Raw genomic sequence first — 23829 nt, 5'->3', positions numbered from 1 at the left:
TGCACTTGCCCCTTTGCTGTTGCTCCCCCCACTCCCCCCTTCCCTTTCCATTTATTCTCCCCCCCCAGCCCCATGGCAGCTGCCCCCGCTGCTGCCCCGGCCACGCCCCCTCCTGCCCCGGCCACGCCCCCTCCGCGCGCGCTGTCCGCGGTGCTGAAGCCCCCCGCACGCGAAAAGGGGGCGTGGCCAAGGCGCTGCCCAATGAGGGGCGGGGGCGGGGCCGCGCCTGCGCAATGTGGCGGCGACGGCGTGCTCGGCGGTGAGGGAGCGGCCTCGACGGGGCGGCCATGGAGCGGCCCCGGCCCTTGCAGCGCCCCCGGCCCTTGCACCCGCCCGGGCGTATCCCCGGTCCCGGCCCAGCCGCTGCTCCCCCGGGCAGGCTGCAGGGGCTGCCAGGCCGCGCTCAACGCCCGGCCCAGCCCAGCCCGCCCGAGCCCCAGCCCTCCCTGGTGCCGCTCTCCACCCTGCTCTGCGGCCTAGGCCTTGGCGAGCGGCCCTGCCCCTCTCTGGAGACGGGGAACTGGTCCCTCGGTAGGTGGTTGTGCCCGGGGAGGGGGAATGGGGGGCGCCCGGCCTGGCCCCTCCACCACCGCAGCCTCTCCTTCCCACAGGCCGCGGCGTGGTCAGGGCTCTGGCACGGCCCAGCGTGGCGGTGGAGGATGATGAGGGGGTGGCGGACGTGGCGGCACTCCCCACACGCGGGCGGTGAGTCCCCCCCACCCGTGACCCCCTTCCTGCCTTGACCCCGAGTCCTTCCGATGGTTTAAGCGTCCTTCAAGTGATGCTGCTGGTGTGACCTAGCTGCTGCTGGCTTGGCACCAAAAATCGGTGTTTTGAGTGTCCTCAGGCAGCAGCACCCGCTGTGTGGGGAGAGACAGCTGGTGGAGGGGGGGTTGCACCGGGGGGGTGGCGGGGAGGGCCATGGCTGGGGGTTTGCACCCCGGTAATGCCACCGGCGTGTCCCCGGGGCTCACCTCTGCCCACGCTGGGGACGCAGGATCCTGTGGCGAGGCAGAGGGGACGCCCTGGCCAGCCCCCCCGGGAGAGACGCCGCCGTGCCTGCTGCGCCCAGCCTGCACCCACTGGGATCCCAGCCCTCCTCGCCGCCCGCGCCCACCCCAGGGACCCCCCTGGCTGCCAGCAGACCGTAAGCAAAGCGTCGGCGAGCTCCAGCCCCATATTTTGGTGTCTGAGCACCAGCTGGGGTCACGGCTGGCCACCCTGCCTCTGCCCCATCTTTTCTAGGGCACTGGGGACAAAGCCGGTGGCCAAGGGAACCTCCGTACCCCTGGGGCTGAACTCGGTCAAAATCCACTGCCAGAACGAAGCCGTCTACCAGTACCACGTCGCCTTCAGGTATCGGTGTGGGTACGGGGGGCTGGGGTACCCCCGCAGCCCCTCAAAGGGGGGGTGTCCCCGGGGCAGAGCCCTCCGTGTCTCTCCCTCCGTCCCAGTAGCCACTAGATGGAGCGGCCGGCACGGCCACGGCGCCTGTGGGCAGCAAAGCAAAGGAGCTCTGGCTTTTCCCCCTCGGGATGGGGCGGGGGGGTTTGGGGTCCTGAGCAGGGTCTGGCTGGGGGGAGGCAGGGGAGGGTTAAAAGACGGAGGAGTTGCCAGCGGCGGCAGCATCCCGGTGTCTCCGGCAGCCCCGAGGTGGAGTGTAGGAACGTGCGCTTCGCCATGCTGAAGGAGCACCAGGCACTGACGGGGGACGTGACGGCGTTCGATGGCTCCATCCTCTACCTGCCCATCCTGCTCCCCCAGGTAAGGGGGGAGCGATGCCATCCGCCCCAGGGGCAGGGGCTCTGTTCTAGCCGATTTGGGGGTGCAGGGATGCCCCCCCCTCTCCGGGTTTCTCCACCCCACGTGCCGGGTAGGACATCCCTCTCGCCCTGCAGCAGGTCAGTGTGAAGGCTCAGAGTAGGAGCGATGGGGAGGAGATCACCATCACCATCCAGATAACCAAAATCCTCGAGCCCAGCTCGGATCTCTGCATCCCCTTTTACAACGTGGTTTTCCGGAGGTGAGGGACAGCAGAGACCCTCCCCGAGCTCCAGGGAGGAGAAAAGACCCTCCTCCTCCTCCTCCCTCCGAGCCTGAGCCTGTCCTGCTTTTATTTTCCTTTCTAGGGCGATGAGAATCTTAGATATGAAGCTTGTTGGGAGAAATTTCTATGAACCTGCCCAGGCCACCATATTACATCATCACAGGTGGGTGCTGGACACGTTTTTTTTTTTTCCTGCTGCTGCCCAAGCACGTGGGTGCGAGACAGGGACATCCCTGTCCCCCCGCCAGTCTGGAAATGGGGCAGTCCTTGCCAGGTCAGCTCTCTGGGCCAGCTCTGGTTAGCCTGACCTCAGAGCGCCTGTTTTCTGCAGTGCAATTCAGGGGTTATTAGCTAAAAGCTGGCAGCCAGCTGGGAAATAAATCCCCGTGTGTTTCGAGCGCTCTGTGGCGAGCGGGACGGCTGCCCGGTTCCTCTGGCAGCGCCGTGTGGGCGGCTCCGGTTGTAACCCAGGAGCTGTTGGGCATCTTCCACCTCCGGGCACAGGCTGCAGATTTGGCCGGGATACTCTGTCAGCATCCGGAAGAAGGACGGCGGCCTCTTCCTCTTGGTCGACGCCATCCACAAAGTCATCCGCAGCGATTCTGTCCTGACCTTCATGTAAGAGAAGGGGGAAAAAAAAACTGCGGGAGCCCGGCGGGGTTTTAGGGATGAGGGTGGTTTTCCAGCAGCCACGTGCCCGGGGCTGGCTCGTGGTGAGGGCAGTGCCACGGGTCAGCGGTGCTGTTTGGCAAAAGGGATTTAATTTTGGGGGTAGAATGGGCAGGGAGCATCACCCTGAGCCTCTCCTCGTCCCTCTCCCCCCGCCGCAGGCACGCCATCTACAAGCAAAGCCTCAACAGCTTCCAGGACGAGTGCATCAAGCAGGTGGTGGGCAACACAGTCATCACCCGCTACAACAACCGCACCTACCGCATCGACGACATTGACTGGAACAAGACCCCGAGGGACAGTTTCACCCTGGCCAGCGGCGAGGAGATCACCTTCGTGGACTACTACAGGTAGGGACCGGGTGGAACATCCTTTGGGATGGGGGTCTGTCCGTGGGGAAGGGCTTGACGCCCGGTTCTGATGCGGTGGGGGAGCAGGAATGTCTCTCCTGATGCCATTTCCTGCTGTTTTTTCCAGCAAAGCCTACGGGATCACCATCAGGGAGCTGGACCAGCCGCTGCTCATCCACAGGCCCAGGGAAAAACAGACGCCGGAGGGGAGGGTGAGCCAGGCACAGAGAGCTGGGGAAGGGAAATGAGACCCCCCTGGTTTTTTCTCAGCTCCTTCAGCCCCTGTCGCTGGTGGGACAGAGGCTTGCAGCTCCCTTGGGGTGCTGATACCTTGTCCCTGTCCCTGCAGCGTCCTCTGGACATGGTCCTGCTCGTGCCAGAGCTCACCTTCATGACCGGCCTCCCCGAGTTAAGGAGAGACAGTCGCACAGTCAAGGTCAGAGCGTGTTTGCGTCTGCTGGGCCCCGCTCACCCCAGCTGGTGTTGCCCGGTTTGAAGAGCTGAGCCCCAGCCAGCCGCTATCGAGGCGGGGGGGAGCTCAAAGGCTCCCCAACATCCCACCCGGGGCGTTCCCCAACCTGCCTCTTCCCGTGCCCGCCCGCTGCAGGACGTGATGCGGGAGGTGCTGCAGAGCCCCCAGCAGCACTACACGCGTCTCACCAGCCTCCTGCGCAGGATCAGGGACAGCCCCGAGGCCTCGCGGGAGCTGATGCGCTGGGGGCTCAGCCTGGACCCAGACATCCACAGGGTAGGGGCTGCGGGGTGCTCAGCTCCGAGTTTCCCCCTCCCCGGGAACGGGGCAGCACTGGAACTACCGTGGTTCTTTTCTCTGTTCAGACCCAGGGCCGAATCCTGCCCGCAGAGAGGATCAACCTGCGGCACAGCTCTTTTGTCCCCGCCGAGGACCTGAGCTGGAGCAAGGAGGTGACGCGAGAAGCCTCCATCTCGGCGGTGAGCCCGCGGCTCGGCCGTTGCAACAACATCCCCTTGTTTGAAAACTGGGATGGGTTTGCTTAGTGCTGGCACCCCGCTCCCGCCTGAGCTTGTTCGAGCTAAAACCCATATTTACGTTGGCTTTATGCTTCAGCCTGTTTTTCCTGAGGAGGTTAGAGGTACGTGGCCACGGTGCCTGCTTCCCCACCTCCTCCCGGAGTGCCTGAAATCTTCCAGAATGCACGAATCGGATGTTGTTCTGTGCCCTTTGGGTTCCTTTTGGGCCACTTCCCCAAATTTCCCGCTGCGCTGCGGGGCTGGGAGCCGCGTGGTTGGGCAGCCCCGGCCCCGAGGCGAGGGTTGTCCTCCCCTCTCTCTTAGATCGCCATGAATTACTGGTTGCTGGTTTACCCCAAGCGCCTGCAGGACCTGGTGAAGGATTTGGTGGCCACCATGGAGAACGTCTGCGGCCCCATCGGCATGCGCGTCGGCCAGCCCGCCTTGGTGGAGCTGAAGGATGATCGCATCGAGACCTACGCCAAGACAATCCGAAGCGTTTTGGGTAGTGAGGTGAGGAGAGGGACTCGGGGGTGGGGGTTAATGTGGCTGCTGGGGAGGGCTGGGCAGTTTGGGGGGGTCTTCTCAGACCCCCACGCATCCCCCCTCCGGTGCTCTGCTTCCCCGCAGGACAAGGTGCAGCTTCTCCTGTGCATCATCTCCAGCAACCGGGAGGATTTGTACGGGGCCATCAAGAAGCTGTGCTGCGTGCAGTCCCCGGTGCCCTCCCAGGTAGGCGAGCAGCTCAACGGAAGGGGAAGCTGTGGGCATCTCTGGCCTCGCTTTTCCCTGCATTTTTTTAATTTATTTTGTTTTTCCCCCCCCCTCAGGTCATCAACGCTCAGTCCCTCGTGGGCCAGCCGGGCAAGATGAGAAGCGTGGTCCAGAAAGTCCTGCTGCAGATGAACTGCAAGCTGGGCGGCGAGCTCTGGGGGGTCGACATCCCCCTGGTAAAGCGGGCAAAAACCCCTCGTCGATTTGTGACCTCCGGGGTGTCAACTTGGGCTTCCTTCCCTCTGGGGATGTGGAGGAAACACCTGGAATTGGGGGCGGTGTCTCTGTTTTGTGCCTGCAACACCCCTCGCACCTGGAGGGATCCAAGCAGGGCAGCTTGGAGGTGTCTGACTTCTCCCTAACCCCCTCCCCTTGCCTTTTTTTTTTTCCCCCTCCCCAAGAAACATCTGATGGTGATCGGTATGGACATCTACCATGGCCCCAGCAGAGGGACGCGCTCCGTCATCGGCTTCGTGGCCAGCATGAATCAGTACGTGGTCTCGGAGGGGGAAGATTTTCCTCCCACCCCACACTGGGAGATGTGGGGGGGTCCCGTTTTTTTCAGGAGGGGGGCCAAGCTGATGCCTTCTGCGCTGGGCGAGCTCTCTGCCGGCGTCTTGTTGGCGGGTGGTGCTGTATTGCTGGGAAAAGCGCCGAAACGGGGTCGGTTTGGGTTGTGGCAACGGCTCGGTGGATTTTGGGTGGCGAGGAGAGAGGGGGGGGCTGCCTGACGCTTCTCCCCGCTCCATCCCCAGCGTCCTCACCAAGTGGTACTCCAGGGTGGTTTTCCAAATGCCCCACCAGGAGATCGCCGACAACCTGCGCCTCTGCCTGGCCGATGCCCTCCAGCACTTCCACGAGGTGAGGCCAAAACCCCGCCGGAAAAAAAAAAAAAACAACCCTCCCCGTGGTTTAATCTCTGCTCAAAACGGGGGAAAAAACCACCCTGAACCTGTCAACCCCGGCGCGTGCGAGCGAGCAAAACATCCTCAGCAGCCTTTGGACTGGATGCGGCGCCCGCAGCCGCTCGCCCTTATCTGGGGAACGTGCGAACCCGCCTCGAGGATTCGTTTGCGCCGGGGGAAGCGCCACGTTAACGCCTCTGCTCGGTACCAGCGTGGAACTGCTGAGCCCTGGGCTCTTGTCCCGTGTCCCCAGCGTGAGAAAAGCAGCGTGGAGGGGGGGGCCAGGACCTATCCCTCCGCGGGTGCTGGGGGTTTGCTGCTCACCGAAGGCTTGTCCGTGGGCAGGATTAGTGCGAACTCTTCTCTCTGCCCTGCCAGCCCTTCTAAAACTTGTTTTGAAACACATTTGCTGCGTCTAGGAGGGGCTTTAAGCGTGGCTTGAATTCGCAGCCTGCCTTAAATCTGTTCTGGACACTCGGGCCAAGCTTCTTGCCAGGGCGTGTGTCTCCCCCCACCAACCAATCCTGTGCCCGGTGAGGGGAAAAAACCAACAAAATTCTTCCAATTTCTGCTTCCCCAGATGAACCACTGCTTGCCCCAAAAGATAGCGGTGTACAGGGACGGCGTGTCTGACAGCCAGCTCAACACCGTGCTCAAGTACGAGATCCCACAGATGCAGAAATGCTTCGACGCTTTCGAGAACTACCAGCCCAGCATGGTGGTGATGGTGGTGCAGAAACAAATCAGCACCAATTTCTACACCCTGACCGCGGAGCAATTCGCCTCCCCTCCTCCGGGGACCGTCATCGACCACACGGTCACCAGCTCCGACTGGTGAGTGGCAGCGGGAAAGCTGCCTGGGGTGCAAAAATACCCACCTTTTGTGCCAAAAAATAAGTGAATAATGGGGGGTGCAAAAAAAACCAACTTTCTTTTCTCCTTTTCAGGCAGGATTTCTTTTTGTTGGCCCATCGCTCGCGCCAGGGCTGCAGTATCCCCACGCGCTACGTCTGCGTGCTGAACACTGCCAACCTCAGCTGCGAGCACCTGCAGAGGTAAGGGTGGGCTCCCCGCAGCGTGGGGCCCCGTGTCTGACCCCCAAATTGGTGTTTTTTCACGCAAAACAGTCCGCTGGAGTTAAGCGGGGAGGGTGGTAGGTATCTGCTCTTCGTACTGGGGTGGCTGGGAGGACTCTGCGGCGGGGTGGGGGCGGAGAGGAGGTGGATCAAATCGCCTCTTCTCTGCGAGCGTGATAAAGAAAAATCTGTGTCGCCCAGTGCCGGCCTCGCAGGCGCGGTGCTGCGGGTTCCAACAGGGCTCAAACAGCGCCCGGGTAATTAGTGCGATCAGGCGTTATCAGCGCCCGGGCAGCGCCTGACCTTTAGCTCGTGGAATCACGAAAAAAAAAAACCCACCCCTAGGAGCGGGTTTGGCCTCGCCGCCGGAGCCCTGCGCTGCCTTAGGGAGCAGGATGCGGCCCCTCAAGCCACGCTCCTGCCAGCCCCGGGGTGCTGGGGAGCACTAATCGCCCCCCTCCTCTCCTCTCGCTGTCCCCAGGTTGACTTTCAAGCTTTGTCACCTGTACTGGAACTGGCCGGGCACCATCCGTGTCCCTGCCCCGTGCAAGTACGCGCACAAGCTGGCGTTTCTCTCGGGGCAGGTCCTGCACCACGAGCCCAGCGCCCAGCTCCGCGACAAACTCTTCTTCCTCTAGCCGGGGAGGAAGGGCTGCTTGGGGTCCAGCTCCCCCAGTTGCCACCGTTAAGCCTCCTGCAAAGGAGCGCTGCCTTTCCTTAAGTCTTTTTTTAAAAAAAAAATGATTTCTACACAGTTTCTTGGCTTCACGTTGTTTTAAAAGGGTGCTCGGAGCTGTGGGCTCTCAGGATCCATCATGAACCCGCTGCTGCGGGGCCACCAGCCTCTGCCCACTGCGTTCCAGTCCTCCCAGTAAAAGGGTCGGAGGAAACAAGCCCCAGAGGTGACGCTGCTCCCACAGCACAGGCTGCAGCTCGTCCCTGCCCGTCCCCCTGCGCCGGGCAGGTGTTGGATGCAAAAAACCCAAAGATTTCTCGTATTTTTCCCCCCCCCCCCCAATCTCTCGCGTTGCCATCGAGGCAGCCGCCAGTTTAAAATCTTTACTTTGCTTTTCCGAGCTCTTGTTGAATAAACCCAGCGCCGGTTTGGCTGGTTGTCACGTCCTTAAAAAGTCAGTTTTTCTAAGGAGAAATTTTTATTATTTTTTAATTTTTATTATTCCTCTGTTGGGCTGGTAGGAGAGCGGGTCGCTCTCCCCAGGGAAAAGCGTGTGTTTTGAGTTTTCAGCGATTCCAGGTGGTTTTTTGCCGTGGTCCAAGAGCTACCGGAGACCTTTGAAGGTGCCGGGGGGGCTGCAAGCGCATCCCCCAAATCATCTGGATTTCACCTCAGCGTGCCCCCAACCCACCCCTTGTACGAACACCAGCAGGGCTTGGGGCCACAGCGGGAGCCTCCCGCCGCCCTTTTTATGCCAAAAAGTTGAAAATTAATATTTAAGACTTTTTTTTTTTTTGGCTGTAACTGTTGTTTTCAGTTCACTTCAATAAAAGCGTTGCTGGCAGCTGCTCCCTCTCCGTGCGGGCTGGGCGCTCCTGGGGACTGAGCCCCCCAACCCTCTTCCCTGGGGGGGTCCCAGGATGGAGGGGACGGGCAGGGACAGGCAGGGAGCCTGGCAGGCAGGAGCAGAGCCCTTCACCGTGGCCTTTGGGCCCTGGGTTAATCATTCACCCTCGCTGAGAGCAGCTTTTCTCCCCTTTTATGCGCCGGCCCCCGCGGACTTTGGCAGCCTTGGCCCGTGTTTTGGCGCAGGGTGAAGCTTGGCCCTGAGCGCCTGGGGCCAAAGTGTGGGGGGGGCGCTGCTCGGTTGTCCCCTTGGGAGGGGTCTGGGGGGTGTCCTGTGCCCCCAAGGGGGGCCTGGGGGGGGTCTGTGCGGTGCCCTGTACCCCTGAGGGATGGCCAGGGGGTGTCCATGGGGTGCCCTGTGCCCCCAAAAAGTGCCAGGGGGGGTCTGGAGGGTGCCCTGTGCCCCTGGAAGGGGTCTATGGGGTACCCCATGACCCCAAAAGTGCTTGGGGGGTCTGGGGGGTGCCCTGTGCCCCTGGGAGGGGTTTGAGGGGTGCCCCATGTCCCCAAGAAGTGCATGGGGGGGTCTGGGGGGTGCCCTGTGCTCCCAGAAAGTGCTTGGGAGGGTCTGGGGGTGCCCTGTGCCCCCCAGGAGGGGTCTGTGGGGTGCCCCCTAACCCCAAGGGGTGCTTGGGGGCGGTCCATGGGGTGCCCCACGCCCCCAAGGGGAGCCGGGGGGGGGGCTATTCAGTGCCACATACCCGGGGTGGGGGGCTCTGTCCGATCCCCCGTGCCCCCCCCCCCCGGCCGAGTGACGCCGTTACCGCGGTGCTCGGCGCTGCACATTGAGGGAGGGGGCGAGGGGGCGTGGCGAAGCGGCGGAGGGGGCGTGTCCCGCGGTGACGCTGACCAATGGGAGCGCTCCCCGTGCGCCCGGCCGAGCGTGCGCCCTACGCGGCCGGGACCGGGCGGAGCGGGCGGCGGCGGCGGCGGCGGCAGCGGCGGGTAGGGCCGGGACTGGGGGGGAACGGGGGGGACTGGGGGGGGATGGGGATGGGGAGGGAGCGGGGAACAGGCTGCGGGGACGGGGCACCGCGGGGACCGGGCTGCGGCGGGCCCCGAGCCCCGGGATGGGGCTGGGGCTGGGGCAGGATGCGGGGAAGGATGCGGGGACCGGTTTGGGGGTCTAGGACCGGTTTTGGGGTTTAGGAGCGCGCTTAGGAGCGGTCCTAGGGCTTGGAGGAAGCTATGGGGCTCGCTTTGGGGCTGCCCGTGGGGTCTGGGGCTGGGTGAGGGTGCAGGTAGCGGTGGGGTGTGGGGGAGAAGGACCCAGCTGTGGGTCTGGCACCACCGGCGCGAGCTGTGGGGCTGGACTGGGATCAGGTAGGGCTGAGGCGGGGGGGCAAAGGGGCCAGAGAGCGGCTGGGGGATGCGGACTGGTGTTGGGATGGGACAGGGACCGGGTAGGTCCAGCATGGGGTTGGGGGGGGGGGCACTGGGGCAGGACTAGGGGGTCCCTGTGGAGTGGGGGAGCTCCTGGGCTGGTGGTTTTGCTGCCTGTTTGCCCGCACCGGGGCCTGCGGGCCGGGGTTTAGGGGAGACTAAAGGACAAGAAACAGGAGGAGGCTGGGGGGAGCAAAGGGGAGCTGGGGGGGGGGAAGCAAACGAGGCCCCACGCCGCTGGCCCCCCCAATGGAAACCCTCCCTGGAGCAGGCAGGTCCTGCCTGTGCTGCCAGACACGTGGAGCGGCTTTTGCTCCGGAAGGAGGTCGGGCCCGCTGCCCGCAACGCGGCCTGGCAGGAGGAGGGTGCAAACCGGTGGGGTTTTAGGGGGCTCCCCCCCCGCCCTCGCTCCAGGTTTGCGACAGCGAGTTGTCCCTGCGTGGGATTTCGGGAAACCTCTAGCGCGGGGCTGACGTCGCCGGGGCCGAGCTCGGCTTTGCCAACGTTTCTTGTTCCCAGCATCACCTTCCCGCTCGGAGGCGGGGATGGTTTGTAACCGGGACCGAAGAGCTCTGGGAAGTGACCCCAAGGGACACGGAGCGGGGGGGTAAAAAAAAAAAAAAAAAAAAAAAGGAGAGGGGGTTTTGGCTGGCTCTGGCAGCTCCTTCGCGCTGTCGTTGCCGCCGGGCATCGCTCCCCTGGCAGAGGTTTGTTCCTTCTGCCCCGTCCCAGTGCGGCAGCGAGCGATAAAGTAGGTCAGGCGCTGGGCCGAGCGCGGCACCGCGGCTCCCGGAGCGGGTCCCGTGGCCGGCGAGAGGACGCCCTTGAAGGTAGCGGGCAGGAGGCTGGGGCGGGGGGGCTTTTAGGGGGTCCCCGCTGAGCCGGCGGTGATGGAGAGGGTTTGTGCTGCAGCTCCCCTTTGCCCGCGGGATGCGGGGGGGCTTTGGCACCCTCCTGCCTTGCCCTGGGCTGCCCGCGGTGTTTGGAGGGGTGCAGGACCCCCCGGCTGTTCCTCTCTGAGCCCTTCTCTTCCCAAGCGGCAGCTCCTCCACCTCGTTTTTGCCCTAAAACGGCAGCGAGTCTGTGTGATTCACCCCCCTGCCCGGCTCTGCCTGCAAACCGCTTCTTCCTGCCTGTTGTTTGGCAGCTGGGTGAAAGTTGAGGTCCGGTTTGCCACCCTGGGTGTGCCCGGCTCAGCGTGGCTTTGGGAGAAACCCCAGAGTGGGGGGGGGGGGATTTTGGCACGGGAGAGGGCTGCGTGTCTTGGCACGGGCTGGCGATAACCGGCGGGACAAGGGACGCGGGGAGCGCTCAGCCGCCGCGGAGAGGGAAGGGCAGCCAACGTCCCCGTCCTGGGAGATGGTGCCACCGGGACAGGCCTTTGCCACCGCAGGCTGTGTGCCAGCGCCTGTGTACCTTGAGGGAGTCACTGGCCACCTAAATGTCCCACGTGGCCACTTGGGCTAGTGGCTGCTCCTAGAGGCATCGCGCAGGGAGGATCCGTCTGGGAGGGTGGATTTGGGCAGCGGGGAGGAAGAGGGGGATGCTGAAGAGGCAGCGGTGCCTCCCCGAGAAGGGTGTTGCCATCCCCAGCGCCTCGCTGGAGGAGCTGGCTCCCCCATTTTGGGAGGAGAGGGGTTAAGCCAAAGCTTCCGAGCTAAGCCCTGGCAGGAGGAGGCTAAAACCTCCACGGCCTGCGCTCTCCTGGAGAACAAAGCTCGCCAGGCGGGCGGTAAGCTTGTAAAACCTGCGGGAATGCAGGAGACGGGGGTCCCGGGGAGGGGAGCGGGGTCCTGCCAGGCTTGGGTCGTGCCTCGCAAACCCAGCCCTGGGTTATTTTCAGAACAATTAGTTGGCCGGGCTTCAAAAATATCTTAGGTTTGTTTTTGGAGGAGACCGAGATCTGCGAGCCGTCAGCACGAGCGTGGCGGGGCGCCGGCGGGACCGCGGCTTGGCCGGGGTGGCGGGTCCTGTGCCAGCGCAGAGCCGGGCTGGATGGGGCCCCGTGCGCAGGAACCGTCCCGGGGCTGCAAACTGCTTCTCCCGAGGAGCCCCCTGGGGAGGGGAAACCACAAGGCAGCGTGTGCCCGGAGCCCCGGGTTGGGAACGGGACGGCTGCTGGGTGTAACGGAGGCGGCGGCGAGCGAATTATTTTCTGCTTGTCCTTGGGAATCCTAAATTTGCCGTTGGCTTTTCGGTGGAGCTTTTCCAGGAAGGCGGCCTGGGCCCCGCTCCAGCCTCTTGGGTGCTGCCCAAGGTGGACGTGCGGGTCGTGCCCGGCCTCCCACGCTCTCCCTGAGCCCCGTCCTTTGCACCCAACGCGTGCTGGCGGGCAAACCCCCGCTCCCCCGGGCTGTGCCGCCCCGTTTTTATTGATTCCCGGCTTATATGAAAGGAGCGGAGAGGGCAAGGATTGATTCTAGGCAAATACTGTAAAGGCATCGACAGTTGCGGCTGGGAAGGACCCGGTTTATTGTAATTATCGGAGTTAAAATATAACTTAATGAAAATCCTACCTCTGGTCCCTGAGCTTCTGTGTCCTCCGAACGCCGGCGTGGGTGGGCAGAGGTCCCCGAGGGGCGCGTGTCCCGGCGCCAGCGGCACGAGGGGGACCCGACGCGGCATCAGCGTGGCTGGTGCGTGGCTTCCTCACCCCACGGAGAGCCGAGTTCAGTGGCCGGCGTCGGTATTAACTGATGTGGCTCCATCCCGCGGCGTGGCTGCCCAGGTGGCCAAGGAGGCCAATGGCATCCTGGCTTGTATCAGCACTAGCGTGGCCAGCAGGGACAGGGAAGGGATCTCACCCCTGGGCTCGGCACTGGTGAGGCCGCCCCTCGATGAGTGGGTTCAGTTTTGGGCCCCTCACTCCAAAAAGGCCATTGAATGACTCGAGCGTGGCCAGAGAAGGGCAACGGAGCTGGTGCAGGGTCTGGAGCACAGGTCTGATGGGGAGCGGCTGAGGGAACTGGGGGGGTTCAGTCTGGAGAAGAGGAGGCTGAGGGGAGACCTCATGGCCCTCTCCAACTCCCTGAAAGGAGGGTGCAGAGAGGGGGGATGAGTCTTGAGCCAAGGAACCAGCACCAGGACAAGAGGGAATGGCCTCAAGCTGCGCCAGGGCAGGGTCAGACTGGCTCTTAGGAAGGATTTCTTTGCAGAAGGGGCTGTTGGGCGTTGGAATGGGCTGCCCAGGGCAGGGGGGGAGTCCCCATCCCTGGAGGGGTTGAAGAGTCGGGTTGACCCAGCGCTGAGGGATCTGGTGGGGCTGGGAACGGTCAGGGTGAGGTTCATGGTTGGACTGGAGGAGCTTCAAGGGCTTTTCCAACTGAGGTGATTCTGTGAAAAGATGTCAAGTCCCCACCTCAGGAGCTGGGTGGTCGCAGCGCTGCGCAAAGCTCCGTGTCTGTGTGTGTGTGTCCCCTGCCTCGGGCTGGGGCTTCCTGGGGAAAAAATCGTCTCCTGATGGAGCTGTGGGGTGGAAGAGCGGTGGTCGGAGGCGCTGGGGACGCGAAAGCTAACGGCAGCGCGTGGCTTCTCTTCCAGCATCGCCGAGACACCATGATCGCCAGCGCAGGGCCCCGGGGCTGCTGCCTGCTCGTGCTGCTCTGCCTCCTCCCCTGCCCGCGGGTCTGGGCAGGCAGGGACGCCGCAGGACCGGCGCTCTCCGCAGCCTCCTTCCTGCAGGATCTCCTCCAGCGGTACGGAGAGAGCGAAACTCTGAGCCTGAAGCAGCTCAAGGCCCTGCTGAACCGTCTGGACGTGGGAGTGGGACACGCCAACGTCTCCCAGCCGCCGCAGCAGCGGGTGAACCTCTCCCGGGTGAGGCAGGGGCTCCGCAGACCCCCCCCCCCCCCCCCCCCCCAAAAAAAGCTCTTTGCAGAGCTGCGGGAGTTTCAAGGCACGTGCCTGTCTCTTCCCTTCCCCAGTGCTTCAGCTCCGTCGAGCTTTTCGCCATCCACAACCTGAGCGAGGGCTCTGCCGTGGGGCACAGCGAGTTCAAGGAGTTTTGCCCCACCATCCTGCAGCAGCTGGAGTCGGGGGCGTGCGCCTCCGAGAACCTGGAAAACGAGGAAAATGAGCAGACGGAGGAGAGCAGACCCAGCTCGGCTGAAGGTAAGCGGGGAACCGGAGGGGGGACACGAGCGCAGCACGGAGCTCGGGGACACGAGACACCCCGGGACAGCCAGTTCCCATTCCTGGTGCCGAGGTACAGGCAGAGTCTGGCAGAGGAGGCAGCTTTGCCTACAGCAGCCGGGAGTCCTGACGGGTTTTCCACGCTGTGGTTCGTGCCGAGGGCTCGCAGCACGGTTCTGCCCCCGATCGCACACGCCGCAGGGCAGAGCTGGGTGCCTGGGGTGGGGGGACCTTGCTGCGAGTCCTCGAGGGTGGGAGTGGGTGATGTGGCACGTTTAGGGACCCGCTGGCCTCCAGCCCCCAGCGGGTGCTCAACGAGCTTCCACGCCCCCAGGTCCTGACGGTGCCCCAGGTCTTGGCTCGGCTGCCCTGAGCGCAGCACTGGCTTCCCCCACGCCGCGAGGCCGGGGCTGGCTCGGGAAAGCCTCATCCAACTAACCCGACGGCTTCGTTTCCACCCTCCCTGCGATAAAAAATGATGGTTTGTGTCACAGTGGAAGTGTCCAGAGCACAGGGAGAGGCCAGCCCTGGCGTGGGGGTGCAGACCCGGAGCCAGCTTTTTCCACCTTCCCGGATCCGGGGTCTCGGGGTCCTCCCCGCGCCGAGAGCCTCGGTAATGTCTGGCCCTCGTTTCTTCTCGTTCCGCAGTGTGGGGCTTTGGTTTTCTCAGTGTGTCGATGATTAACGTGGCCTCCCTGCTCGGAGTCTTCATCGTACCGTGTACCGAGAAGGCCTTTTTCAGCCGGGTCCTCACGTTTTTCATCGCGCTCTCCATCGGCACGCTGCTCTCTAACGCGCTCTTCCAGCTCATCCCAGAGGTGCGGTAGAAAGTCCCTGCCTCTCTCCCGTCTCCGAGGGCAGCTCTCCGGGCACCCTCTTTGCCTCCACCCTGCTGAATCGAACCGATCCCTCCGTCACCCGAGGCTGAGGGCTTGTCTCAGGGGCTCCGCAGGGCTTTTCTCACCTCTCTGAGCACCAGGAAACCCTCCGGAGTGGGGAGGCCACGTCCTCCAGCCCTGCTGGGTCGTGGTCTGAGGTCCGGGAAGGTGCTGGGAGGAGCCGTTTGCTCCTGCCCCGTGGGGCTGTGGCTGCTTTCTGGGGAGTTTATCCCTGGGAGGGATGTGCTCAGCCCTGCTTCACGCAGAGCTGCCCGGCCCTGAGGCTGCTGAGATGGAAGGACCTGCGGGGCGGAAGAAATATCGGTGTAAGGGCACAGAGAACAGCCTGGAGGAGCACCAGCTCCCTCTTTTACAAGTGTTTTAATTGCCTTTCCCCCCCCCCCCCGATTTACAAGACTGACGTTCCCACAAAGGTTTAGGCTTACGCGAGGTTTCCTGGTGCTCTGATGGGACCGACAGATACGTCGCAAATTAATTGTGTTGTAATTGCACAGTTCTGGAGTTGGATAAATACACAGATTGGACGTGTTTGGAACACGTACGCTTCCTCGGCTGGTCCGGGTGGCTTCGCTGAGCCCTTGTGGCTCCTGGGTAGATGAGCTGGATCCGAGCTCCTGCACATCCAGCCTTAAAATTCTGCATTTAAGCTGCAACCTTCCCCCTGGGCAGAGCACCCTTTGCCCCCACCAGCATTGCCCATTGCTCTTTGCTCTCGTCCGTGTTGGTGGGGGGAAGTTTTTTTCAGGCTCCTTTTCAACTCCAGAACTGCGACTTTTATTTATAAAAAAACCCAAAGCGCCTGTATTTCCTGATCTGCCAGGAACTGAAATGCCCTACGTACGCTCCACCCTCGCCGTCAGACGGAGCATCCCAGCGTGGCCTCGCGGGCACCGGCCGCGTCTCTCCGGGCTGCGGGATGAGGATGGAGCGTGCGGGGTGCTCGGGGGACCTTCGATGCTCTGTGGCACTGGAACAGCCGCCCGATGTCCCGCGGGGAGCTCGGGGAGCAGAGCTGGGGTGCTGGCTCTGAAACAGCCTGGCTGCCAAAACTCAGCTCCAGCCCGGCGCTAAAAAAGATTAGCTTGGTCCAAGGGAGGTCGTTTGGTGCGAGCGAGCTCCGACCTTTCCCAAATTGCTGTTTCCAAAGCCACTCAGCACCAGGTTCGCCCCTCTTGAACCAATGCCAGATGAACAAGCAATCACTAATGAATGTCCTCTTCTCTCTCCCCCTCTCCCTCCCTCCTCTCTCTTTCCTTTCGGCGTGGATTCCTTCCCCTGCCTCCCCTCGTTGATCTCCTTTCCCTCCGACCACCTCCCCTCTCGTCCGCTTCCCCCCCGGGGTGGGTTTGGCACGCACGCCGCAGTCTGGGGTTACGGTTTCCTCTGCGTGACCGTCATCTCCCTCTGCTCGCTGGTGGGAGCCAGCGTGGTGCCCTTCATGAAGAAGACCTTTTACAAGCGGCTGCTCCTCTACTTCATAGCTCTGGCGATTGGAACTCTCTACTCCAACGCCCTCTTCCAGCTCATTCCCGAGGTAGGGTGAGGACCGTCGGGTCTGTCCTTTTTTTTTTCTCTCTCTCGGGGGCTGTTTCTCTCTCACTGGGCACTCGCTGGCTGGAGAAGGGGAAGGCGGCGTCGGAGGGGAGCCAAGAGCGAGGTACAGAGGCTGGAAGCCCCTCGGGATCGCAGTCAGAGCTGGCGTTTCGCCCCTCTTTGGAAGGGACTCGCTCCAGGGAGACCTCCGGGCTGCTTCAAGCAGAGAAGCGCTATTTTATTGCCCTTTTTAGCCCCGCAGGCAGGTCACCTTTGCGCCGAGGCAGCGGAGCTTTCCAAGCCTGCTTTTAGCATCCCTGTCCCGGTGCAGGGTGGTGGATCCAATGCCTTGGGGCACAGCCAGCTTGGCTGGGGGTGTGAGGGAGATGAAAAGTGCATGAAGGCGTTTTCTGAGCTTGTCCCCAAAGCTGCTGCTGCGTAGGGAGAGGTCGGAAAGCGGCAGCGTTGCCCCAGAGGTGCCAGGGGCAAAGGCAGACGGAGGACGCTGCCAGAGACTGTTCCTCAGTCCTGTCCCTTGTCCCCTTTTGCCTGCAGGCGTTTGGATTCAACCCTCAAGAAGATTATTATGTTTCCAAATCTGCCGTGGTGTTCGGGGGCTTCTACCTCTTCTTCTTCACGGAGAAGGTCCTGAAGATGCTCCTGAAGCAGAAGGACCAGGTGAGGCTGATCAAAGGGCTGCTCGGGTGGGCAACAGCAGAAATGGCGGGGGGTGGGGGGTGTGACACCCCTGAATCCCCCTCCCCTGTCACAGAATCCCAGAATCATCTCGGTTGGAAAAGATCCTGAAGCTCCTCCAGTCCAACCATGAACCTCACACCGACCGTTCCCAACTCCACCAGATCCCTCAGCGCTGGGTCAACCCGACTCTTCAACCCCTCCAGGGATGGGGACTCCCCCCCTGCCCTGGGCAGCCCATTCCAACGCCCAACAGCCCCTTCTGCAAAGAAATCCTTCCTAAGAGCCAGTCTGACCCTGCCCTGGTGCAGCTTGAGGCCATTCCCTCTTGTCCTGGCGCTGGTTCCTTGGCTCAAGAGACTCCTCCCCCCTCTCTGCACCCTCCTTTCAGGGAGTTGCAGAGGGCCATGAGGTCTCCCCTCAGCCTCCTCTTCTCCAGACTAAACCCCCCCAGTTCCCTCAGCCGCTCCCCATCAGACCTGTGCTCCAGACCCTGCACCAGCTCAGTTGCCCTTCTCTGGACACGCTCGAGTCATTCAATGGCCTTTTTGGAGTGAGGGGCCCAAAACTGAACCCACTCATCGAGGTGCGGCCTCACCAGTGCCGAGCACAGGGGTCAGATCCCTTCCCTGTCCCACAGCATCACCATGGGCACAGCCACTACGGCCCCGAGGCTCTGCCGTCCAAGAAGGACCAGGAGGAGGGGATCACTGAGAAGCTGCAGAACGGGGACCTGGACCACATGATCCCACACATAACCGGCGAGCTGGAGTGCAAAACCCCCTCCGGGGATGAGAAGGTTGTGGTGGGCTCCCTCTCTGTCCAGGTTAGTGCCTCCTCCCATGGGGTTGCGGGTGGGCACATGGAAAAAAAAAAAAAAACACCTCAGGGAGAAAGGGCGGGTTTGAAGCTCGTTGCACCTCCCAGACAAAATCCTCTGTGAGTGGTAGAAAGCAGACGGCTCAGGTCAAGCCTTGTGTGGATTTAATGCGTGGAGGGGTGGGTTCCTTGGGCTGGTGGCCCCCGCAGAGCGTCTGGGTGCTGACCCCCAGCTTTCGGGGTGCCGTGGCAGGACCTGCAGGCCTCCCAGAGCGCGTGTTACTGGCTGAAGGAGGTGCGGTACTCCGACATCGGCACGCTGGCGTGGATGATCACCCTCAGCGACGGCCTCCACAACTTCATCGACGGGTTGGCCATCGGGGCCTCCTTCACCGTCTCTGTCTTCCAAGGGATCAGCACCTCCGTGGCCATCCTCTGCGAGGAGTTCCCGCACGAGCTGGGTGCGTGAGTCCTCGGGGAAAGGTGCTGCGAGGGCTCTCGGATCTGCCCCTCTTTAAGGCTAACGCTGCCGCTTTCCTGGTCCTACACGTTGTTTCTCGAGAGAAAGGCAAATGGGGGGTGGAATAAACAGAGTCGTGATATGGGGCGGGGGGGAAGGCAAGGCTGTAAACTACACTGAGTAATCACAGCTCTAAAAATAACGAGGTAATATGATGTCTGAGATTTAAATTTAGATGGAGACATCTGAAGAAGAAAAAAAAAAAAAAAAGAAACCAACACCTCGTTTGGTTTGGAAGGGGGGAGGCAGGCAGTGGTTTGGGTTTGAATGTCCAAATTTATGTGCAGGCAGGGCCGGGGGCATGGTCAGCGGGCATGGGGAGCCCAGCCTTGACCTCCCGCCAAAGCAGGCGCTGAATACGAGCAGAATCCCAGAATCATCCAGGTTGGAAAAGCCCTTGAAGCTCCTCCAGTCCAACCATGAACCTCACCCTGACCGTTCCCAACTCCACCAGATCCCTCAGCGCTGGGTCAACCCGACTCTTCAACCCCTCCAGGGATGGGGACTCCCCCCCTGCCCTGGGCAGCCCATTCCAACGCCCAACAACCCCTTCTGCAAAGAAATCCTTCCTAATAGTCTAAATCCACCTCGGTGCCATCCCAACGCTGCTGCCCGCCTGCTGACAGCCCCTTCCCTCCTCATCCTCTTTTCCCCCAGGGGATTTTGTCATCCTGCTGAACGCTGGCATGACCATCCGCCAAGCGCTGTTCTTCAACTTCATCTCCGCCTGCTGCTGCTACGTGGGCTTGGCCTTCGGCATCGTGGCCGGTAGCCACTTCTCTGCCAACTGGATCTTCGCTCTGGCCGGGGGGATGTTTCTGTACATAGCACTGGCCGACATGGTAAATGAGGAGCCCGGGGAGGGGCTGCCGGGTGCATGGTTGGGACCTTGCCAGGGTTTGGTGAACCACAGAACGGTTTGGGTTAAAGGGACCTTTAAAGATCATCCAGTCCCACCCCCCTGCCACGGGCAGGGACACCTTCCACTAGCCCAGGTTGCCCAAAGCCCCATCCAACCTGGCCTTGAACCCTTCAGGGAGGGGGCAGCCACAGATTCTCTGGGCAACCTGTGCCAGAACTTCTTCCTTCTGTCTAATCTAAATCTACCCTCTTTTAGTTTAAAACGTTACCCCCATTGTATCACTACACGCCCTGGCAAAAAGTCTTTCTCCATCTTTCTTGTAAGCCCCTTTTACATATGGAAAGGCTGCAATAAGCTCTCCCTGGAGCCTTCTCCAGGATAAACAACCCCAACTCTCTCAGCCTTTCTTTATGAAAGGGTGAAGCCCTCTCACCATTTTCATGACCTTCCTGTGGACCCACTCGAGCAGGTCCACGTCCTTCTTACGCTGGGAGCCCCAGAGCTGGATGCAGTGCTCCAGGTTTTGGTTTTTTCTAGCCTGGCTAGGAGGAGCTCTGGCTTCCCTGGAGGCAAGGCCAGCACAGCGAGCACAGGGGGGTGTTTGCTCTGCCCCACTGGCCAACCTGTGGTGGCCACTGTCTCAGCTTTGCTTTGCCCCCTGGGCTGGTGGCGCCAGGGACTATTTGCCGGGGTGGGAAGCAGCGGGGAAGGATGGAGCCAGTCCTGCCGCTGAGCCCTGCCATCGCTCTCTCTTCCCCCCTCTCTCCTGCAGTTCCCCGAAATGAATGAGGTGAGCCGGGAGGACGAGCAGAACGGCAGCACGCTGATCACCTTCGCCATCCAGAACGCGGGGCTGCTGACGGGCTTCACCATCATGGTGCTGCTCACCATGTACTCTGGCCAGATCCAGATCGGGTAGGACCAGCCCGACTCACAGCTCTCTTCCAGTTTTTCCATTTTTTGTTGGTTTTTTTTGGGGGGGAAGGGGTATTTCTCTTTTTTTTTTTTTTTTTTTTTTTCTTTTCTTTTCCTGCTGCAAGCATACGATGGTACCTGTGCGGGCACTGACATCACACTACAGAAGAAAAGGCATTGCTTTTAAAGCTATTCCACAGACTTAATTTTTTTTTTGGTTTAAGGCCGAGGGGAGCTTAATCCCCTTGGCCGTAGGACCGAACTGACCGGAGGATCTCTTTCCAGTGTCATATCCCTTCTCTCCTCACGTCTCCTGGGAAGGATGGAGTTGGGAGACTGGAGCTCCTCTAGCCGTGTTGCTCCCTTCCTCGTGCTCGCAGCGATGGGACGTGACGCTCTCCTGACCCCTTTGCGGGGGGATGCGTGATGGGGACAGACAGGGACAGACCCTTTTTTGGGGAGTTACTTACCAGCCAGTCCTTGGAGCTGTGCTCACCAAGCACAGAGGGCTGCCGAGGCTGAAGGAGGAGCACGGCTCACGATTTCAGCACCAACCTTGCTGTCTTCAGAAGCGTGTCTCTGGAGCCACGTCTGGTTTTCCTCCCGTTCTGCCTTGGCAGCCCAGAACGATGCCCTGGGAAAAGCAGGGTGAAGAGGGTTTGTTGGCTTTTTGGGGTTGGTTTTTGGTTTTTTTTTTTTTTTTTGGTTTTTAATTTTAAAAAAGCACATTCTGGGCATCAGCGCTCGGAGCAGAGGACACCCAACCGCACCTCGTGCGGGTCGGACTGACGCGAGGGCTGCTGGGCGAAGGCCAGCAGGATGCCCTTCCCTCCCTTAGGTCTCTGCTGCTGTATGGGGGTGCAAAAAAACCCCCCCTTCTCCTCCTGTGAGGGCAGCCGTGTGGCAACACTGGTGAGAAGGGCACGAGAGCAGTGTGGGGCGAGGGCAGAGTGGGGACAGCAAGCCCCTGCCCGGCCACGGGCTCCCTGACCAGCAGCTCAGTCCTTAGACCAAGCTCACGCCGACACCTGGGAACAGACACCGGTTTTTAAACACTGATGTTACTGAGTTGCTGAGGTTCAGGGTGGGGGGAGTGTTTTTAAAGAAAAAAAAAAAAAAAAAAAAAAAAGACTGTGAACCTCTTTAGGTTGTGTGTTTCCAGCCTTAGGGAGTAGCCAGGGGAGGGTGTTACTTCAGAGCTCTGCTTCTGGGCTGGTTTTCCCCAGATTCACTAGGTGAATTGACTTATTATCATATTGATAACGTTGCCCACCCCACCCGTGTTGTCTGAGGTTCCCTTGCACCCCCTTCTCCCCCTCCCCAGACCTCACCCCGCACCCGGTAGCGGCGAGTTTGCGGCCACGCTGACGAGTGGGAGCCAAGGCAGGCAGCTTACCCCGGTGGGTTGGGAGGACGGAGCCTTCGAGACGTGCTTTGGTGGACGTGCCGGGGATGGCTCGTCGCCTGTGCGGGTGGCTGTGGGTGTGTGTGACAGGGTGACGGCCACCCTGCCACTCGGCTCGGTGCTGCTCGGCTGAGGCTCCCCACGCCTTCCCTTCCACCCTGGTTGGAAAGCAAAGAGGAGGGTGCGCGGGGTATTTTTCCTGCCCATCGCAGCAGCGACAAGGCACCTTCAGCCCTTGGCACAGCCTGGGGCAGGCTCAGCACCATCCGGTAGCGCTGCACCTTGGTTTGATCGCTGGCTGCTGTTACCTCACTGTAGTTCCTAATTTGCCTTAGGTACCAGCTGGATGATGTCCCTCTTAGGCTCCTAACAGTTGTCACTGAGTCCCTAGGTCTCTGCCTGTGGAGAAGTGGCACTGCCAGTATCCTCGTGGATCGGCACCTCTGCTCTCGGTGGCTTTGGCTAGGCCAGGCATTGACTTTGTCCCCTCGGCACCCAGGAGGCTGTTGGCTTTGTCCCGCACCCAGGTTTAAAAAAAAAAAAATCAGCATGTCGAGGAGCAGGGAGCCTTCTTGGGAGCACCCTTCAACCCAGAGGTACCACACGGTCCTCGGGCCGCTTGGTGATGCCTTCAAGGAGAGACGGGCTCTGCTTTGTCCCGTGCAGTGTCTCTTGTTCGTGTGGACGGTCATCGTTCAGTCACTCTTCCCTCTGCAGCTGGTCCGTGGGAGAGAGCCACCTTGAAGCAGCGTGGTCTGTCCTGGCTCGGGCACCCAGCCGCCTCCGCAGCACCTCGCGGTCGTTACCCGTGCTGCTAATTGCTCAGTAGTTGGAAGGAAAGTGCTATTGGAAACTCCCTTTCCCTGCTTGAGCGAGCTGCAGCCCCGTCTGACCAACTCGATGTGGAAAAACTGAGTCCTCTGAATGGTATAGGTGCCCTCTCTTCTCTCTCAAGGAAGTATTTGGAAAACACCGTATCGCTAGCGGCTTTCCGCAGGGCAGAGGGCAGGCGTCGGCGCTGCCAGGGCGAAGCCGTGGCTGGCAGGAGCGGTTCAGCGGTGCGCGCAGATGGAAAAGCCTCCACGTCGGAGGCGAAAGGGGGGAAATCTTGTGCTCTGTCCCTTGGGGACCGCGAGGTGCTTTGCAGACTGTGCCTGGGAGGTCCTCTGCGTCCCCGAGAGCTGGAAACGTGGCAAGAACTGACGTTTGGCTTCCTCGGAGCCGGTACGGGCCCCTCGGCACACGCGGTGGGGATCATGAGTCCGTTGTCTTCTCGTTTCGAGTTTAACCCCGTTTCTTGCTGAGCTGACTTTGAAAAATGTGCAACCCAGAGATTTGGGGGGTGTGAGGGGTGAAACCCCTCGGAGAAACAAGGCTCCTCGCAGAGACGGACCCTCCCTCCGCCGAAGGACGGGTGGGAGAGAGCTCCTGTCCCTGGCTCGGGCAGGCTGGTACCCGCCGTCGGGGAAGGGATGGAGCAGGCAGGAGGATGAGGAGGGAAAGCGACCCAAATCGAGTCTGTTATGGATTTTCATCCGTGTTTCCCTTCCTGTGTCCGGTTCGAAGCTCAAGTTTCATCTCAGTATTTCAATAACTCAGGTGTTGTAAGAGATACGCGTTGAAACAAAGAACATAACTTATGTCACGTGAATTGTAAAGTTATTTGTAAAATTCCATAAATAAAATATATTCTGTAATGACGGAGGGTGGCAAGCGAGCTCTAGCGGCAGAAACCTCCCCGTGGCCAGAGCTGGTTGGGGTGTGAAGGGGTGGGAGCTGCGCTGGTTCAGGATTTTTCCAAGGGGAAGGGTTTGAGCCAGGCTGGAAGGGCTGGGTGATGCAATCCTGCTTTTCCAGCCCCAATTTCCAGGGCTGTGCAGTGCGGCGTGCCCGACGGAAGATGGCACTGACACACACACACCCCCCCCCGCCTGCCCGCGTGGCACAGCATTCCAGGAGTCGCCTTTAAGAGTCAAAAAGCCCTTTTTAATTTTTATTTTTTTTTTAAATGTATTTCCAAGCGTTGACGTTTGGCTGGAGGGAGGCTGAGGTTTCAGAGGGGGACTGTGGGATATTGTATTCCTCTGCAGCTCACACGAGGGAGCCTGACTCAGAGCAGTGTTATTTGTGTCCTTGCTTTCCCACCCTGCATTAGGGGGGGGGGGGAAAAAGCATACTTTGCTTTTCTACTTCACTTTTTTTGCCTTTTTTACTTCACTTTTTTTGCCTTTTTATATACCATTACCCTCAAGCTGCCAGCTCCAAGCAGCAAG

At 61.1% G+C, this 23829-nt stretch overlaps 2 protein-coding genes across 5 annotated transcripts; both read left to right on the top strand.

The window, feature by feature from the left end:
* Positions 1-287: 287 nt before the first annotated feature.
* Positions 288-8331, top strand: PIWIL2 (piwi like RNA-mediated gene silencing 2). Its single transcript, XM_074808174.1, has 21 exons — positions 288-531; positions 612-705; positions 998-1147; positions 1246-1356; positions 1647-1764; positions 1899-2023; positions 2130-2210; positions 2552-2665; positions 2878-3066; positions 3194-3278; positions 3416-3502; positions 3674-3814; positions 3904-4017; positions 4381-4569; positions 4687-4788; positions 4887-5006; positions 5232-5320; positions 5586-5691; positions 6316-6569; positions 6683-6790; positions 7293-8331. Exons 1-21 carry the CDS (start codon positions 288-290, stop codon positions 7447-7449), a joined length of 2778 nt encoding a protein of 925 aa, XP_074664275.1. The 3' UTR covers positions 7450-8331.
* A 961-nt stretch (positions 8332-9292) lies between these two features.
* SLC39A14 (solute carrier family 39 member 14) lies at positions 9293-23256 on the top strand. Of its 4 annotated transcripts, none has more exons than XM_074807874.1 (9): positions 9293-9338; positions 13317-13592; positions 13700-13886; positions 16171-16340; positions 16895-17017; positions 17676-17861; positions 18108-18315; positions 19032-19216; positions 20009-23256. In XM_074807874.1, the coding sequence occupies exons 2-9, from the start codon at positions 13332-13334 to the stop codon at positions 20153-20155; spliced, it is 1467 nt and encodes a 488-aa protein (XP_074663975.1). In that variant the 5' UTR covers positions 9293-9338; positions 13317-13331; the 3' UTR covers positions 20156-23256. The 4 variants fall into 4 exon arrangements, with proteins under 4 accessions (XP_074663975.1, XP_074663976.1, XP_074663974.1 ...); XM_074807875.1 differs by lacking the exon at positions 9293-9338 and adding an exon at positions 10584-10606; XM_074807873.1 differs by lacking the exons at positions 9293-9338; positions 16171-16340 and adding an exon at positions 14556-14725 and having other exon boundaries at positions 12996-13592.
* The last annotated feature ends 573 nt before the right edge of the window (positions 23257-23829 follow it).

The sequence above is a fragment of the Strix aluco genome, chromosome 28, assembly GCF_031877795.1.
Source record: "Strix aluco isolate bStrAlu1 chromosome 28, bStrAlu1.hap1, whole genome shotgun sequence".
Lineage (NCBI taxonomy): Eukaryota > Metazoa > Chordata > Aves > Strigiformes > Strigidae > Strix > Strix aluco.
The sequence above is the reverse complement of the archived record's forward strand: the minus strand, read 5'-3'. Positions and strand labels throughout refer to the sequence as shown.

What these genes read in the sequence shown, in the direction of transcription:
- PIWIL2 (XM_074808174.1), top strand. Translation starts at nt 288, where the DNA reads ATGGAGCGGCCCCGGCCCTTGCAGCGCCCCCGGCCCTTGCACCCGCCC. An exon ending in GCACTCCCCACACGCGGGCG is followed by an intron (nt 706 to 997) that starts GTGAGTCCCCCC and finishes CTGGGGACGCAG; the next exon opens with GATCCTGTGGCGAGGCAGAG. An exon ending in TTCGTGGCCAGCATGAATCA is followed by an intron (nt 5,321 to 5,585) that starts GTACGTGGTCTC and finishes CTCCATCCCCAG; the next exon opens with CGTCCTCACCAAGTGGTACT.
- SLC39A14 (XM_074807873.1), top strand. Translation starts at nt 13,236, where the DNA reads ATGGAGCTGTGGGGTGGAAGAGCGGTGGTCGGAGGCGCTGGGGACGCG. An exon ending in TGGGCTCCCTCTCTGTCCAG is followed by an intron (nt 17,862 to 18,107) that starts GTTAGTGCCTCC and finishes GTGCCGTGGCAG; the next exon opens with GACCTGCAGGCCTCCCAGAG. An exon ending in GGAGTTCCCGCACGAGCTGG is followed by an intron (nt 18,316 to 19,031) that starts GTGCGTGAGTCC and finishes CTTTTCCCCCAG; the next exon opens with GGGATTTTGTCATCCTGCTG.